Raw genomic sequence first — 19443 nt, 5'->3', positions numbered from 1 at the left:
CTGACAGGAGTATCAAGAGGTGGATTCTATTGTTGGTTTTGTGTTGGATCATGAGGATATGGGCAGCTGAGGTGAAGTGACAGTCAACCGTGAGGCAAAGTTATGTTAGGGTAGGAGTGAAGCGGATAGGATGACCACAAATGGTTTGGTAGAAATCTTGAAGGAGCCAGTGGTGCAGGCTATGATGATTGCCTGGGGCTTTGAGGGGTTGGTATGAAGGAACCACTGTTTGCATCAAGTGGGGAACTGGTCAGGGTAGGTTTGGAGGGCAAGTTGGGACCTTTGGAGGTTATATAAAGCGACTGGAAGGCGATGCCATCAGCAAACTGGAGGAGATGAAAAGGGAGGGGAGGTGTGAGCATATCGGTAGCGTGCAAGACATAGAGGAGAGGGGAAAGGATGGAGCCTTGGGGCACACTGACAGTGCAATAGCAAATACGGGAGGTAGAACTGTGGATAGTGCCGTAAGAGAGACGATTGGAGAGGAAGGAAGCAACGAGATGGACAAAATTGATGGGGAGAGCATAGGTCTGGAGGTTGAAGAGGGGCCTGCGATGCCAGACATGGTCGTAGGCATTCTCAGATTGAGGGAAACAAAGATGGTAGAGCGATGGGAGTTAAGTTGGAGGGAAAGGAGATTGGTAAGGCTGAAGATTTGGAGGGATGCAAGCCACATAGGGTGAGGGGAAATAGGTAGTGCTCATTAAGGTGGTGATGAATGTGGTGGGAGAGGATGGAGTGGAAGACCTTACAGGAGGTGAGGCAGATGGGATGATACGAAGGAGTGTCAGAGAGGGGTTTGTTGGGTTTAGGGAACAGCAGGACACAAGAAGTCTTCCACAGGTGAGGGTAAAAGCCAGTGGAGAGGAGGATGCTGTACAGGGTAGCAAGGGCAGCCAAGAAGGATAGGAGGGATTGCTTGAGGTGGCAGTATGTGACATCATCATGATCATTTGGAGTGGAGGACGAGTGTGATGTCAGGACTGGTAATGGGAATGTCGCTGTAATAGCTGGTGGTGTAGGAGTGTATTCCAGTGACAGGTGTGGAGGAAGGAGTGGTAGAGCCTGCTGGATTCACAAATAAGAAGGACAGCTTGTGGAGGAAGAGTAGAGTGGTGAGGGCAGATGAGTTTGGTACGAACAAGGGCATCCACAATATCAGTGATGATTTGTTATAGGATGTAAAAGACATGACCGATGTCAATTGGATGCTGAAAGGTAAGGCAGTTGTTTACGACCTATGAGGCAATGGGTTCCCGGTAGGTATCCCAGTTGGCACAGTGGTAGTCATGGATGCACTTCAGAGGTGCAGCAGGGGGGGGGGGGGTTTGGGCTCGTAGGGAGACGCAGGCAGAGGAGATGGTGAAAAGGATGGGGAGTTGGGCACTACCAATGAGACCAATGACATTTGCAGTGATACGACCAAGGAGGTTGGGGGAAGCAAGGATAACATCTGTGGTGGAGTTAAATTCAGGATGAGTGTGTTGTGAGAGAAGAACAAGGTCACCATGGAGGATGTAAGGGAACTGATTCCATCACCAAAGGATGGCAGGGTTACCACTCTGGATGTCGAGGTCAGCAGCAATGACATAGTTTGAGAAGGTATGGTCAACATGGGAAATGAAGTCGTAGAGTAAAGGAGCTGTGCAACAGATATAGTGGCATAGGTGATGATGAGGGAGGGAAATAGAGGCTGAGGAGAAGGTGTTCAGTTGGGTCATGGAGCAGCGGTTTTGGCCAGACAGGGAGATGCTAGAGTTGATTAATAGGGACCCCACCTCAGGCGAGGCGTAGATGATTGTTGGTGCGGTGAAAGAGATAGGGAAAGGTTTGGACAACATGGTGAGGATGGAGGAAGGTTTGATTAAGGATGAAGATGTTGACCTAGTGCTGGTGGAGATATGCGTGAAGAGGTATTTGTTGGCAGGGAGAGACTGACTGTTTAGGTAGAGGAGACAAAATTGTTGATGCACAAGAAGGTGGGGGGGGGGGAGGAAAGCAACGGGGGAGGAGAGAGGGGCTTAAACGACAGTGTCTAGGTGGGCGAAGGTAAAGTGGACCTCGTTGTGGGAGTAGGCAGCGTAAGTATTCAAATGGAAAATGGAGCATGCAGCAAGAGATATCTGATGGAGAGTGTGTGGGCATTGGAATGGCTGGATGTTTTCTGGACGATGGTCAGGAACTGGTTCATGTCTTCCACCATAGGGGGAGGGCGGATTCAATTGTTGGATGGATGGGCTGGTCAGTAGGGTGAACTGGGACAGTAAGCTCAGTTTTGGTGGGAGGGTGTTCGGCTTTGCATTTGGAGGTGTAGATAGGGTGTGGTTCGTTGCAGGTGTTGAAGGAATAAGGAGAGGCAAAGTTAGGATACTGTATAAGGAAAAATTGGAAATTTGTGTTAAGGTCTTATGGGATCAAACTGCTAGGTCATCAGTCCCTAAACTTACGCACTATGTAAATAACTTATGCAAAGTACAATTACACACACCCATTCCCAAGGGAGGACTACCTTAAGAGCTGTGAGCACTTCTTCATCTTCGATACTGTGAAACAAAGCGCTTTCCACGTTTTCCACATTTTGCGAGATGGGAGCATGGACCAATACAAGAAAAAATGTGTCCAGTTAACATCGGCTCCAAAGTGCATACATTAAGAGCTAATAGCACTTGTTCGTGTTTGCCACTGTGGAAAACATCACCTCTACCAAGCAATTGCCCATAGTTCTTAATATATTCTTGTTTAGTAGACCATTTTGTTCTGAACGATCGTTCCTGTCATATTCCTGAATACTGAGCCATTCCTCCTTCGACACACTGTATAATAAGTGCAAGAAAAAGGAGTAACAAGAATGGACGGCTAAAAGGAAGATGTTTGAATTACAAAGGATGCTTGCAACGATGAGGTATTTACTGTACAATCTTTGTGTCTCAGAAACAAAGAAGTAAATAAAAAGGATGTTGAGAAGTAGAATTAAAGTTCGGAATGATGGATATCAGTGAGAAAAAATATGTGATAATACTATTCCTAGGGCAAATGAGAAAGGATTACAAATGCTGCTGAATGGGACGAAGACTCTACTTGACAGAGAAAGGAGGTTAAGGGTAAGCGAAACAAAGGTGATAGTATTAAGAGTTAAGATATAATAGGAATGAGATTACAATGTTGTCATAAAACTGGGTAACTCTTAGTAAACGAAGAGACTCAACTCTTCTTTCTAGTATGTGTATGGCTGAAAGAACAAACACCATGGTGGATCATAACAACCACGGAGAATGAAATTTCAGTTATTTACAAACATCAGCTGTGTACGGAATGTTAACAGAAATAAAAGGGGAGAGATGAAATTGTGTGGTCGACATGGATTCGAACCCAGGAACTCTTGCTTAGTAGGCAGGCGCTTCAAGCCCTAAGCCAGCGAGGAGACACGAATCAACACGGCTGGGGGTACGGATCTCGAGCAAGCCCCTCAGCAGATCCACATTCTCAGCTTACTCTGCACACTACTAAAGTAGTGCTCCATGCCCATTAATCTCAATGCTCGTGGCAAGACCTGTTTCCGCGTGGGTTCGAGCGCATGTGTACGTCCGCACAGAACTGTTCCTAGACTTGTGATAGGGGTAATTATATGTGTGTTCTTTCGGACATGTCTGACAGAGCAGACACCATACTAATCTCACATAGTTTGGATATATTAACAGGAACTCAGAAAACTGTCAATTTTTCTAAAATATTTAAGATCTGTGGATGTTTCCGACATGCTTGAAAGTAACTAGATCAGGATACTCTGCTAATGGATTACAGATGTCCATAGTAGTGTCACACACTCAGTATACAGTAAAAGATGGGTATAGAATTTTCTTGTCATGTAAGATGAATCTGACAACTTAATTACCTCTTCCACTTTTTAAAAATGCAGACACCTACCCACTACTCTGAGGTCGATGAAGATAGACGTGGGCGGATGTGACGACACTTGGCATTCGTACAAACCAGCATCGCGCTGCTGTACATACTTGATCTGCAGCGTCCAGTCCTGAGAACAGAGAAGGGCGGGAAAAAAATTAAAACTCTTTTGCGGGTCGTTCATTATACATTTTTGCTTTAATCGTTATATCATGAGATGCGTGCAGCAATGTTGTACAAACGTTGGTATCACACACATCTATAAAAGCAAGCACGGTGGAGGCAATGTAAATGTTCACCTAATGTACACAGTAGCAAATTTGAGATTATATTTCATTTGCATTAATTACTGATCCCAGTAACATCAGTTTCATGTTCGCCAATGTTGTTAGTATACACAGTTATGTTTGTGTGGTAGGGTACTGGATTATCACATGGCTGATTGAACGGGTTGATTCTCACAGTCTCTCTTTCTCTCTCTCTATCTCGAGGAGGAGGAGGAAGAGGAGGAGGATAAGTTTCCGTTGACAGCATGGTCATTAACGACGGAGCACGAGCTCGTATTGAGCATTTTCCTTAGGCGATTTAGGGAAATCACGGGAAACCTAAATCAGATTGGCTGGATACGGTTTTGAACGCTCGTCCCCCCGGAATGCGAGTCTTACGAACTAACCACTGAGCTACCTACTCGGTCTCACTGTCCCGGGTGTACGTAAAGGTGGACAGAGAGATTCGCATCAAAACTGGTAATGCAAGATATCTTTTCACATGTATTTTTTATTGAGCTGAACACTCAAGGATCGTTAGTGTTTCCTAAAGGAAGGAAACCGTTTGCTCTTCACAAGCTTTCTATAAGTACTGAATTTTGTATAAGTTACATTATAAAATGTATTCAATGAGTATATCAGAAGCATACTGGTATAGGTGAAGAAATATTTCTTCCGTAACAGACCTGTACCGAAATCAAGTAATAATGATATGACACTGAAGAAAAGTCCCGAAAGGGTACATCTGAAGAACAAGATTTTATAGAATTGAAACGTCGCAATCCCAAATCCTGGGAAGAAGATTCAAATGGCTCTGAACACTATGGGACATAACATCTGAGGTCATCAGTCCCCTAGAACTTAGAACTACTTAAACCTAACTAACCTAAGGACATCACACTCATCCATGCCAGAGGCAGGATTCTAACCTGTGACCGTAGCAGTCGCTTGGTTCCTGACTGAAGTGCCCAGAACCGCTCGCCCACAGCGGCCGGCTGGCAAGAAGAAATGAAAAGTGTTTCAAAAGTGTTTCTATCGCAAAAAATTAAAAAACGAAGTAATATCTGAGAAAATTTTTCGTGGTGGTTTGGGTTTCGGTCAGAACGTGACGATCCATAGACCATTTGTACCACGGTGGTAGGCGATGGCAGTGAGCGGAGCAGGTTTTGTGGCTCTGTGAACGTCACCTGTTCATCTCGAGTTGATCGATATAATGGAACGCACTTGAGCTACCTATTTCTCTGAATACATCGTAATGTTTAAGATTAATACCGATCAATTCAATCAGCTAAGGGAAAAAAAGTTTAAATTTTTAATTGTACCGAGAATATGATTATAAGCAGCTGGAGAATATGACGGTTAGTTAAGCAACAAACGAACTAACCAGAGTGGTAAAAGTTTCTGCAACGTTCTTACAACTTCAGTACAATTTCCAAATCTACGGTTACGACGAGTAACCCATTGAACATGTAGAGACTACCATCGGTCTGCCACTTGTTCAGTACCATACTGACATCAAAACCTTTTGTTTCTTGCTGCACTAGTACACATATTTCACGAAGAAATATTACATAACAACATCCGGCATCATACTTTGATCCCATGCCACGACTTAATAGTGACTTTCACTGGAGCGCATGGAACTTCACTTCTAATCAGACACTCATAATCAGACACAAAGCGCTATTTCGAAAACTTTGTCATACTGTCTTCTTGCTGTTAGGTGTGCGAGCTAACATCCCAAAGATGTTCGGGCTCACATGCGGTTCCTCTTTTAGAAATATCTTGGCTCAAACTCGTCTAGGGGATGAGATGCACGTGTCACGTTACACGCCCTAAATTAGACACATGTGACCCTTTGGTTAAATTGTCTGGCTGATGGCAAGTTAGGGAAATGCAAATGTAACATATAATAACAGTGATAATAACATCGGGAATTACATTAACGACCCATAAACGACGTAGGCCACACAGTTGCGATTTCGTTGCAATAATGTTTATTCAGAAAGCAAACTAATAGTGAAAGAGGTCTTATTTAGAGTTACTGTGACACTCGAGGGCACATCTATTTGGTACCGTTCGATCATTCACAGTCTCATCGCTAAACACAAGTCCAATACTGCGCCTCCTTAATTACACGAAAAGTTAGAGTTCACACCAGGCGCTCGGCTGCTCACCACTCAGAGACGAAGTCCCACTATATCACCCAACGCGATGTTTTCTAATTCGTTTCACTTCCTACCTACCGAAAGACCGAAAGTTCCCTTTCACGTCTCCTCCAGCGTTGTCCCTCTGCCCGTCCCCGGCCGCGCTACCCGCGCGCCTGACATTCTCGCTCAACTGACTAGTACAGTTCCCTTTCCTGAAGGCGTCCATTTGATTGGCTACAGCTTATTCTACATTATTTTACATTTAAACATATTTAAATAATCAAAGCTTGACCACTTTCGTGTCCTAAGTAAAGTAAGAATAATAAATATTACATAAGAAACGTTAAATCCTTTTACATAAAATCAATACAATATCCTTCTTAACTTTGAATGTCACGGCCAATAGCATTGCACCAATGTGCTTTCTGATAAGTAAATAAAGAACAAAGGTAAGTATTAAGCACTAAATTTTACTACAAATATTCTATTACCTAATGATTCAATAAAGTGTGATGCTGTCATCGTTCATTGTGCTTAACTGAAAATACTGATAATTTAAAGTCGCTATATATTTTAAACAAATAAAGTTACCGAGTTGATATTGCAACATCTGTCATTTTAACGATGAGCTTCTACATGAAATGTTGATCGTTAAGACCTACCACAGCATTCAGATTTTAGCATTCAGGTCTTTGTTACAAAATTTGTTAACTTCAATTTAACAGTAAATCCTAAACTACTATATACATGATCAATATACCAGTTTTATTGGAATCGCAATGAAAATTTATGAAGAATGACAAATTAAAATTAAGTAGTTTTCATAAATATTCCCTTTTATGACCGATCTTACGTCCGCCATATTTAACACTGCTACGTCTCCTCGGCCACAAACGGATTCTACTGGGTTTCCCTATGACGTAGGTTGTCGTCTGTCTCACTCGCACACTACAGCACTTAGGCCTCAATAGACAATAGATGCCTGTGAGTTTCCCCATCTCGTGGTGAATCTGCGCCCTTTGTGACACGCGGTCCTGGACGACAGCGTTTGTTTCACAATTCCTGTAGTCGGACTTTTTCGGCCATATATTTAAATTAGAGCGCAATGCTCGTTAACTCAGAGGTGTTATAAACTGCGTGTGACTCATGTGTTCACTTTTTTCCTTCTTAGTCGTTTCATTTTAACACGTTAGAGTTTCAATAAAGGTGTCAGTATTTTTAACAGAAGTATTTTTCTGACTCTCGACCATTCTACTCGTATGAAAGTAGGAGAGGAATTTAAGAACAGTGCACATTCTGGTGCTGAGTGAAATGTCATTTTGGAAACAAACACCTAGCCGGTGGCTACGCTTCTTCTCCAATAAATCGTTCCCATAAGGAGTGCTTCTCCCGGAAACTGTACAGAGAAGTTTCGTGAAGTCTGAAAAGTTCGAAAGAAATACTAGGAAAGTACGTCTACGAGAGCAGGTCACGGGCAGTTTCTACATAGGTAAGTAGGAAGAACACTTTCAGGCTATACGTAAAGGTTCGTGGTTCAAGTTTCTGCCTACCACAAAGTTATAATCGGCCATGAAATTTCAGACCAGTGCAAATTCCGCAAGCGGAGTGAAAATTAATTCAATAATAGATGAAGCACGACGCGAAGGCTGCACATAAAACACTCAAATAAAGAAAGAAAAGGAATTATGTTAATGGGACGTAGTACGATAGATGTGATGTACATAAACTGACAACTGAGCAAGTAAGTATGATTTTGCTACACCTCTGGCCCTTATGAAAGCAATTATTCGGCTTGGCATTGATTCATAGTGATGCTGTTTGTGCTCCTGCGAGATATCGCGCCAAATTTTGTTCAATTCGTGCAGTAGATCGGGTTCCCGGGTTCGATTCCCGGCGGGGTCAGGGATTTTCTCTGCCTCGTGATGGCTGGGTGTTGTGTGCTGTCCTTAGGTTAGTTAGGTTTAAGTAGTTCTAAGTTCTAGGGGACTTATGACCACAGCAGTTGAGTCCCATAGTGCTCAGAGCCATTTGAACCATTTTGAGTAGATCGTTCAAAATCCCGAGCTCTGGAAGCCCTATGAAAAATTCTCCAGAAGTTTTTAATTGGGCAGGGATCCTGCGATGTTGTTGGGTGAGGTAGAGTATTGCAAGCACGAAGACGAACAGTAGTAATTCTTGCCATGTGCCCGCGTGCTTTATCTTGCGGAAATATAAGCCCAGGATGGCTCGCGATGAAGGGCATCAACACGGGGCGGCGAATATCCTTGACATATCGCTGTGTTGTAAGGGTATCGCGGATAACCAAATGCGTCTTCCAGTGAAATGACTGTCTCTCCTGGTTGTAAAGCAGTATGGCGGGCGACATTCGGGTCATATATCATCGTTGTTTGGGACATCTCCAGACACGTCTTCTTTCGTTATCGGGCTTCATTTCGAAGCTGGATTCACCGTTGAAGACAACACTATTCGAGTCAATGAAATTCCAGGCGGAAAAAGTGTCTGTCGACACCCCGGACAGCGGTGGAATATCAGCCTCACTGCCGCCTGACATTCGGCCGGACAGCTTGGAGTAATGGCCTGGGGTGTCATTTTCTTTCATTGGACGAACCCTTTGGTAGCCACCCGCGGTAATCTTCCAGGACAGCGATAGCTCGGCAATATTCTACGCCCTGTTTTGTTGCCCCTCATGCCAAGCCATCTTCGGCTTACATTTCAGAAAAATAATGCCCGCTTGCATACGGGGAAAGATTCTATTGCTTGTATTTGTGCTTTCCAAATCATCCCTTGGCCAGCAAAATCGCCCGATTTCTCCTCAGTTGGGGTGATTAGGAGCATTGTGGAAAAGGTCCTTCCCCCAGCTCGGGATTTTATCTGACGCGCAGTCTGAACAGAATTTAACACAATATCCCTCAGAAGGACATCGAACAACCCTATCAGTCAATGCCAAGTCTAATAACAGCTTGCATAAGAGACAGAGAAAAAAAGGCGTTACTGACGTGCACAATATGTGACGCTGTTTCTCTTGAATAAATCACACAATTTTTCAATAGTTTTAATCATTTATTTGTGTGTATATGTACATTATATCTGTTGATTTCCGTGTCATTTGAATAATTCCTTCGTGGTGAATAGCGTTTTACTTCTTAACGTGTATAACAATACGTCTGCAAGAACGGTTCTATTATGAGCATTATTCTGTTATTTGTTCCCAAGGAACTTTTATCGTAGGGAGCTATACGACTATGGTCACAGCGAATGGGTCACGTGCCATCCTTGTCCAATAGTTCTCTCCATCTTCAGGGACCTAGCTGGCAGCGCCCTTTTAACGTGACGTGAGACCCTTCCACTTTTTTTATAGGCCCAGCCTATTATAGCGTAATACGGGCGGCGGGAAGTTAAAAAGTCGCCTCCTTATCTGCGCAGGTCAGGAGCGGCGCGCGCGAAATCCCCCGTGATGGAGGGCTCGGCGGTGTGGAGCAGCGCGCCGCGGCCGCCGCCACCGCCTCCGCCTTATGCGGGGCGCTGTTTGTCTGCGACGAGCCTGATGGATGGCAGCTAATGAAGCCCGGTCTACCCTGCTGCCAGGGGGCGCTACGCCGCTGAGCCGCCTTTGAGCGCGACGGCAGGCAACCCGCCACACTTTCCCAGGCGCCCCGCTGCCTGACGTGCGTACACTGGCTGGTCCCACCTCGGCGACTCACGACGGTTACTCGATCTCTGAACGCAACACGTCAATAAATATTTAACGCCCGTGGCGCGTGAGTGCATTAACGTTACCAACTGAATACATGCTTTTTAATGACTTTCCATCCGTACAAGTTGCTGGCCCATAGTGGCTATCGCATTCCGCCACTACCACATTTATGCAAACTTAATCCTCTCTTCAGCCCATACTACTTCGATATTTATACAAATTTGTCTCTTGCCAAACCGTTTAGTATGTCCCACGTAGATCAAAATCAACCCAATATGCAGTAAAGGAATGCTATCGCACAGTTATGAGTTTTGGAGTCAATCTTTCGTCTGGCTACTCAGACAGAATTACTCTAAGAGGGAGTAGGACATCAAACGATCCGACTTGGAGCAGGAGAGGCGCCACAGGACATTTTAATTTTCACTGTCTATACTTTTACAAATAAATTCATTAAACTTTGCCAGCATGACCAGGAAGGATTCGGGATTGACACTCATAGCAGTGGAAGTTCAAAAACATGATTAAATAAATTTTTTACAATTGAAATTTCATAATTTTTTCACTTACTATTGGCTGCATTTGTTGCTATAGGTACACTTGACTTCATGAGTAAGAGATATTCTTCGATGAATTTTGCACAGCATATAAACTATACCTGCAGGTGTATGAAACGGTAGAATTGTCCAAATCTGTTAAAAACTGTGGTACAAATTGAGATAATTAACTATAAAATTTTACTTTTTTCTTAACATGGAGTATAAATGTAACAGCAGATTCATTTTTTCCTTAATTAAATAATTTATAGAGTTTAATACACCTCTAGGTATGGTTTGCGTGCTTTGCAAAATTCGTGGAATGATCTCTCATACTTTTAAAGAAATGTGTGCCTACAGCAACAAACGCAGCCAAAAGTAAGTGAAAAAATGTAGAAATTTCACATGCAACAAACATTTTTTAATGTTTTTGGAGTTGCACTGCAATGAGTGTGAATCCCGAATCCTTCCTCGTCATGCTCACAAGGTTTTATGAATTTATTTGTAAAAGTATAGACACAGGAATTAAAATGTCCTGTGGTTCCTCTCCCGGTCCAAGTCAAACCGTTTGACGTTCTACCGCGCTTAATATGCAAATATTGCCTGAATTATGATGTCATATACCTATAATAAGATGATACAGTATGACTCACCGAAACCTGTAGCTAAGATCCCGTAAGGCACGAAATTTTGAAGATAATCATGAAACCGGCGGCGTGTCTACAATAGAAATAAATTTGTAGCACATAGTTACGTTGCATTGTTTTCATTTCCTTGCATGGTGGGTGGTGGTCTTTTTTATATTGGTTTTTATATGTTATGAAAAGCTGGAGTTACTATTATTCTGACAGCTTCACAACTGAAACATTATTTACGTCAGTGACCCAGTTGTGGTACTTCTCGCAGTTCGCTTGCCCGACAAGATGTTTTTATACTAAATGACACCTCCAACACTCTAGGTTGCACATATGCAGCTGCAATAATTGTTGCAGTTGCTTATTGGTAATCATTTTTTTACTTTTCAGTAAGTGTTACGTTAAGGAAATTGTCTCAATTTCTATTAAGAAGGGATCCAAACAAAATAATTGAAATCACTTCATAATGATTCTATGTAGGAAAAGCAGATCACTTTTACTGTTTCATAGGAAGAACCGCTAACTAAGAGAATCCTTCTATTTTTACATTTATTTTTGTCAAAATTAGGCAAATATTTAAGATATGGGCCGTTATGATTTAGAACAATTGCGTTGACCTGTGCACCAATATTCCCCTATAAAATTTGCATAATACATTTAAGTCATTCACTTCATGAATATAGGATCTGTTACAGTAAAACAATAATGACTCTTTTATTATATTTAGACTTCAGATCAGATGAAACTTGCACATTTTCGTGCGTCGTCAGAGAATGGCTTCTTACACTACCAAGAAACAAAACGAAAGTGAACGCGATCATTTTTCAAAAGGAACAGAGATTACAATAACATTCGCAGATCATACTAGTTGATTACATAGTCTTTGTGATTTTTCTGCGACAATATTTATTTCGTTACGACGTCAGTTTTATTATATTTGCGAAGTTTTCCAACATTATTTTTTCCCGTTATATGGCGTACCACCACAGGTGGCGGACTTGTATCGCTTACATGTTATAAGGGCAGTGAAAAGAAAACCGAACACCAGCCACTAAGGGGACCATGGAATTGTTTCATTCAAATGTAATCACAAAACGCGTTAATACATTTATCCCATGGGAGACGAGACGATCAATTTATGTTTTGTAGAACAATGTCGGCCGCTGAAGGATCCACCATCGCACTCGCTCTTGCACTTCCTTGTCCGAATGAAAGCGACGTCCACATGTATCTTTCTTCAGGTCGCTGTAGAAAATCACACGGCGAAAGATCCAGGTTGTACGAAAGATGTTGCAGTGTTTCCCTACCAAATCACTGAATCGTACCTTCCGTACGATGTCGGTGTGGAGGCAGATGTTATAGTGCAACGCGAGGATCCCGTCCGACAGCATTCCCGCGTGTTCTGACTTTATTGAACGTTGCAGTTTGTGCGAAGTGTCTTCATTGCGCTGCGCAATGATTTTGATTCCGCGCTAGAATTATTTCAGCGATTTGTACGGAAATCACTTTAACATCCTGCACACACACAGAATCTTCTACTGTGTGCATTGCACGTCTTTGGTGACCTGAAGAAAGACTTTAACATCCTACACACACACCGAATCTTCTACTGTGTGCATTGCACGTCTTTGGCGACCTGAAGAAAGACATGCGCGAACGTCGGTTTCATTCTGACAAAGAGAGGCAAGAGTGGATCCAGTTGTGGATCCGTCAGCGGCCGTCCGCATTCTACGAAACTTCAAATGATCGTTTCGTCTCGCGATGGTATAAATCTCTTAACGCTAGTGATGATTAGTTTTGTATTTTGATGATCGTCATACAATGTCTTACAAGTTAAATATATTCTTTTGCTGGAAACGAGTTTGTAGCCATAAACTGTAAAACAATTGAGTCTTATGTAGAGTCTCTTTGTTTATTGGAGGACCGTAAAAGACACTCAAGACAGAAATCGATCGAAAAACCAAAACGAAGACGTAAAAGTTAAAAGCCAGTGTGGTTCTTCAACTCGTATTATAGAACAGGACCTACCGTTTTGTGAATAAGAACATAGTTCTCGCCTGCTAGAAAGACTGATAAATTTCTGCTGCTATCAAACAAGTGTTTTACAATTTATTCGACACAATTACTGAAAGTTGTTCGAGGATGGGTTTTACATGCAAAAATATGTACGGAAAAGATCATTTTGGTGTTTCGATGAGACTTATCTGCATAAGCGCAGATCCCTTCTCAAATACACTGATCCGAAAATTCGCTTGCAACTTCTCCATTGTATCCTCTCTGGTCAGCAGGTGTAGTTGGCGGCTCCACTTATATGGACATCTTGCCCAGACAAAAAAAATCGGACTAGGTATTTATTCTACCTATCACTTCTAACTCTTCTTTCCGTATTGCATCATAAGTCATACCTCCGTCCTCTGTCTTACCCTATCCCTTTCACTTCCACGCCATAACTCTGTCCAGCCCCTGGCCTCAACTCCATTTCAGCCATCCAACCAATCACGTACCCTATCTCCAAAGTTACATCTCGCCATAGTGTTTGGTTTACACGTACAACCTACACCCCAGTTGGATGCTTGCCATTCCTACAGAGTCTCATTCCAATGTAGGTCCTTCAAGTTTCAATCACTCAACAGTGACTGATCTCCACCTCTCTAAGAAATATTTACGTTTATTTATTCTTCTTATTTTTTATTCAAAACTGGAATGTGCAAAGACATATTATTAAATTCATCAACGCAATTTATCTATTTAATAATTTTCAGTTATATTCAAATACAAATTATTTTACTTATCTTAAAATATTTGCATGGAGAGGGGTATGCTTCCTCTTTAACCTAGTGGTTGAGAGAGATTAAACAACAAGAAAGGTAAAAAACTCATATCTGTAATTTCCTCTCTCCACCATACGCAGGATGAGACGTACTCTGCTCCCTTGTTCATGCTACTAGTCATAGTCCTCTCCAGGGCTCTGAGATCTTGAGCTTTACTTGTGTAGTTGGCACTTAATTTTTCGGTCTATCGTCTACGCTAGATATGACACAACTGTCATCTCAGGTGAAATGCTAATAAAGTCTATGCAAATTTATTTCCTCTGATGACGTTCTTACTGCTCTGTTCAGTTACGAGGACTCTACATAATTAGATCCTTTTATCCCTATCTTCTCTCTCTTTCAGTGAACCTTTTAACATTCTGACACTTGTTTTTTTTTATGTTATTCCTTTGAAACAGCTAGTTCCTGATCCACCGTTAACTTGACGAACATCTACAAACTGTTTCCCCATTGGATAATATAATTGGTAAAGCCATAACTGTATGTCTGGCTTCTTTCCACAGTTACTGTTTGTCAGGAGAAATAATAGAAAACCCGGTCTTGAAAATGAAGGGAACTGCAAGCTGCTGGAAAAAAAACTATACAAGGCTTGGGACACTGAAGCAGTTCCGACAGACTGGAAGATGGTGTTAATTCACAAAAAGGGTACAAAATAAATATAAATAATTATGGAACGATTAATTTAGTGTCTTTAGAATACAATAAATTAACAAAAGCTCATACAGATATACAGATATGTTAAACTTTCAATTATGTTAGCTCACTGGGTGTATCAAAATGGATTTAGAAGTAGCAGAGCCTACCCAGAGCAAATTTTAAACACAAACAAATAGGTATGTGTATGAAAATACCAAATAAAAGGATCGTGCAAGTATTTGTTGATTTCAAGAAGTGGACAGATCGATTCAATCCAAAAAACATAGACGGAATTTGCACTAGATAGGAAAAAAATACAGTATTAAATGTTCAATGTCCTGCAACGACTTCTAGTGCCTTCCATATTGTATCACAAGTCAGACAAGGAGAGTTTTTGGCGCCATTGTAATTCAACTGTATCGTAAAGGAATGAAAAAAGAAATCAAGAAATAAGTATCTACATAAATCTGGATAGATCGAAAGAAACAAGTAAATGGGTTAACTTTTGCAGACTACTGCACCGTAATAGATGGAACATTAGCGAATACAAATAAAAGGCTAGAACTTCTGAGGAAAACAGCTGAAAAGGCAGGTCTAAATATATAGTTTAAATAGTAGGAACACATTACCAGTGAAAGTAGCTCGCCGAGAATTTTAAGAAACAAGTGTGACTACATTAAGAAAACAGCTATAAATATAAAAAAAGTGAAAATGAGCAGCTAACATCATAACCTAACGAATGAAAAAAGCGTGTGCGGAAGTAAGAAATTTAGAGTAGTTTTTCTGATGATTTTAAGTTAAGGAATTGTAATATAGTTACAAAACAAAAGGTCTTCTTTGTGTTGGACAAATTACGTTAGCAAGATTAGAAAAACTGCATTAGAAGATTAAGAAAAAAAGGAAATAATATGCACATTCTGTCGTAAGATGACAGATGACATATGGAGATGCTGATTCACTTTCTACTGGGCATCTAGAGAGAGAATGAAGTCATGAAAATAATTGTGGGGACGCAGAGCAAAAAGGGACTAAGAACGAAAGCAGGTTGAATAGATGACCTTACTCAACAGAGATAAATTCAGAGTACAATTTAGGAAATTCTGTGATTTTGAGGAAGAGAAACAAAAAAACAAGAAAAGGAACAACATGAGTCACATTGTCACATGACACAGAAAGAACTTGTTCTGATAAAATAACTTCGGAGAATGATGTAGGAAAAAAGACGTGAATAGTTACCTTGAAGTAAGCGTTTAGTTGGACTGAAGCGTAGTAAGGAAAAGGACTAACTAGGAATGAAGCGTTACCTACAGAACTTCCATATGTACCAGCAACCTTATCAGTATCACCATATTCGGAGAGACATACATTCTCGTCAATATCGCGTGCAAATCACAAAACCAGCAACTATATAATTGTAGTACCTTCTTTGAACAAAAAGTTACACGCATAATACAATAAACATTAAAACTGAGAGCGTGCCATAGCATTTTAATTTACAATGGATGTTTTGGTATAACTCATTCTATTGTGACTACATACCCTAGAACAGGTAATTTCAATTACTTTTCCAGTAAATAAATATAATCTAAGCGTTTCATGCGAAACATTCTCATTCTCCCAGGAAAAGATTATTTATTTTAGTTACAAATATACAGTTGTTTAGCGATGTAGTCTTATTTACATCATACCACTCTGTTCACCTTTTTTCAGGTAGACACTTCCGCTTAAGATGTAAGATTCTGCAAGATATTCAGAACGTTTATCTATGGCAGTCATAAAATTTTAACTGGACTGAAAATAATTTCCTACGACAATTTCTTTAGGTGTAGAAATAGATTAATTTAATGTGATATCGTGATCACTGACAGAGACAGAAATCGAAAAAAGCAAAGCACAGCTTTTGAAGTATGCTTCTTCGTTCGTCAAAATGAAACTTGTGTCTTTCATTCCGCAACAACATCTTTGTATTACTATTTATTAAGCAAAACAACAGCATATAGCTAAGTAAAGCAGTACTATTGAAGAATTCCAGTCTTTCGCTGGAATATACAGGGTTATTCAGCTGATTTGTTCACTTCAAAAATTTCTGCAACCAGGTGAGATATGTAATACTATTTTCACGCACACGAGATGGCAGAAACTACTCACTAATGGCCGTACAGTCTTTTTTCATCTTCCACGGAGATAGTGCGCCCTAATCTTGCAGGTTGCACAGCAAGCTCACTTAAGTTTTCGAGTTTCACTACAGAAATACCGGTTTGAACTTAAATCTTTTACTATAGTAATTTCTGCAGGTGGTACCATAATTCTAAAATTCTATGGATCAAATTAATAATATGTCTACATCGAATTAGTTTACAAGATCATTTACAAAACAGCATAACGTCAGTATAGGAGTATTTTTATTACAACTATTAGGACTTTAAAGTTTTTGTTTACTTTTGTTTCTTGTGGTTCAAAAATGGTTCAAATGGCTCTGAGCACTATGGGACTCAACTGCTGAGGTCATTAGTCCCTTAGAACTTAGAACTAGTTAAACCTAACTAACCTAAGGACATCACAAACATCTATGCCCGAGGCAGGATTCGAACCTGCGACCGTAGCGGTCTTGCGGTTCCAGACTGCAGCGCTTTTAACCGCACGGGTTTCTTGTGGCTGCTGTGCTGTCTAAATGTACTAAAATGGGGCTGGATGGCAACATAAACTTTAAAGAAGGAGCTACTGCACTTGTTCTACCTTGAGAACAAGATTAAATGATGCAATCTGAAGCCATAAATCTAAATGAGTTACAGTGTTATGACTCAACGGAAGCATAATTTTTGAAAACGATCTATGATACCTTTGCTCTTACAAATTTGCAATCGCACCGAACGTGAATTTAGAAAAGTAAGTGCATGCACAATGATAACTTTCTTTTCAATAACGTATTTGTAGTAGTTAATAATGGCCCCATTTCAGTAATAAATTTTTGCACCATACGCTTCGTAATAAATCACTTACTCCATAACTAGTATCAACAGTTGATTAAGGCATGGAATCGAATGAAAATCGGATGTTACCAGCTTAAAAAATTCAGTCTTTATCTGTTTAACGAAATAAAGTAACAGAATCAGTAGTAAATCCAAAGTCTGAATTACATTATGAAACTGTCAGTGCCACGTTCTTGGTAGTGACTTAGTTAATGAAATCATTGAGAGATTACCAATGCAGAACGTACGTCTGTACGAAATTTATTCCGTAGCCTAAACTTTGACACTTGACATCTTTAGCAGATCCTAATGCTAGTACGTTTGTTTTCAGAGAAATGAAACAGAAATAAATGGCTGCAAAGTAAACAAAAATTACTGACGAAAATTAAGGTACGTTAAGTATTCAGTGCTGGCAAAGATTCTGTAGCCTATTCTTGTGCACAACTGTCTCCATCAGTTATACAGACGTATCCATTTTCGATTGGTTAAGTCGTCTCCCATTCATCGTAAAGTGCGATGCGTTGGAAATAATAAACCATTATCATCGAATATAAAGAGGATTTTGGATCTAATCTGCTAAGATTCAAACCGCTTGTTCCTCTTAATATCCTAGTTCGGTGGAAGACTCATTTACCACAAAACTGTTGATCAGATGCATTGGAAAATACTTGCTCGTTTCAAGGTAGGAATTGCTTTGTTACTTTTTGGATGATAAGCGTAATGTGATATAGAGTTTTAGATCGATTTGTTGCGGTTAACGTCGCTACCTTTAAATAATGGGCCCCTGGATTCGATTTCTGGCCGGGTCGACGATTATCTTCGCTTGGGGCCTGAGTGCTTCTACTGTCGTCATCATTTCGCCTAACCTTCATCATCAAGTAAGTCGCCGAAGTGACGTCTAACACAAGGACTTCCAGGTGGCCGGATAACACAAAATAGGGTCTCCAGGCCAACAATGTCATACTACCATTTTATTTAGATACCTTCTTGCACTAGTTATACAGCAAGGAGCAACAGAATGTGAGGATAGGAAAAGTAGATGATTTATTATCTTGAAACATAGAAATATTGATCTCAGAATAGCATGACGAAACTCATGTTCCTTTTATGGGGTGTATTCGAAATCCGTTTCTGTATTCTTTATTTTCCTGTTAGGGTTTAGCTTAAAATGCGAAACACAAACCTCTAGCAAGCATTCAGTCAGTCGTAAAATAAGTGCTTTGTTTGTCGTAAATTGTTAATTTTTATAGTTATATCACTTGGCTTAATATAAAATGTGAATCACACAATCTTATTTGGGGGAAGAGTATTATGTGAAGGTCCGCAAAGGGGCAAATAATTTTCAATTTATCCTATAGCGAGTGAAACGGGAATCACTATTACAGCGTATGCACTGCGTAGTATGATACGGGTTTATTGGTTTGGCTCCGTAGTGTGTTATACATCAGAGGTAATGTTTAAAACATAATAACATCATACATATTTAAAGGAACTAACGAATCAAAGTAAATACTGGTTACGGTCACAACTGAAAATATATGTACCGAAATAACTGGTAGATACCATAAATTTTAGGACCAACGTTGGGTTTGAAATCGTTGTGTTAAATCGCAAAACAAATTCCAGACATTATCAAAAAGACAGCTGTATCACTAAAGAGCTACGACGAGTACCAAGTCACTGAGTCCCACTTCAAGGCTGACTGTCTATCGGCTTCCAGGGGCAAAAAAATTTGATTTTCAGTGGTTTACATAATCAATGCTGGAATTTAAAATACTGTCATAACGTGCTCGTTAAGATGCATAAGGCTACGTTAAATGTTTAAC

General features: G+C 40.6%; 1 protein-coding gene across 1 annotated transcript in view; it reads right to left on the bottom strand.

Moving 5' to 3' along the window:
* The window catches only part of LOC126263242 (zwei Ig domain protein zig-8-like), a 253264-nt gene that overhangs the window by 80095 nt on the left and 153726 nt on the right, over nucleotides 1–19443 (bottom strand). The window contains exon 5 of the mRNA XM_049960327.1: nucleotides 3925–4033. Coding sequence (XP_049816284.1) covers nucleotides 3925–4033 — 109 coding nt within the window. The remainder of the gene's footprint in view (nucleotides 1–3924; nucleotides 4034–19443) is intronic.

This window comes from Schistocerca nitens, chromosome 6, assembly GCF_023898315.1.
Source record: "Schistocerca nitens isolate TAMUIC-IGC-003100 chromosome 6, iqSchNite1.1, whole genome shotgun sequence".
Lineage (NCBI taxonomy): Eukaryota > Metazoa > Arthropoda > Insecta > Orthoptera > Acrididae > Schistocerca > Schistocerca nitens.
Note: the sequence above shows the minus strand (reverse complement) of the source record. Positions and strands in the feature narration are given on the sequence as shown.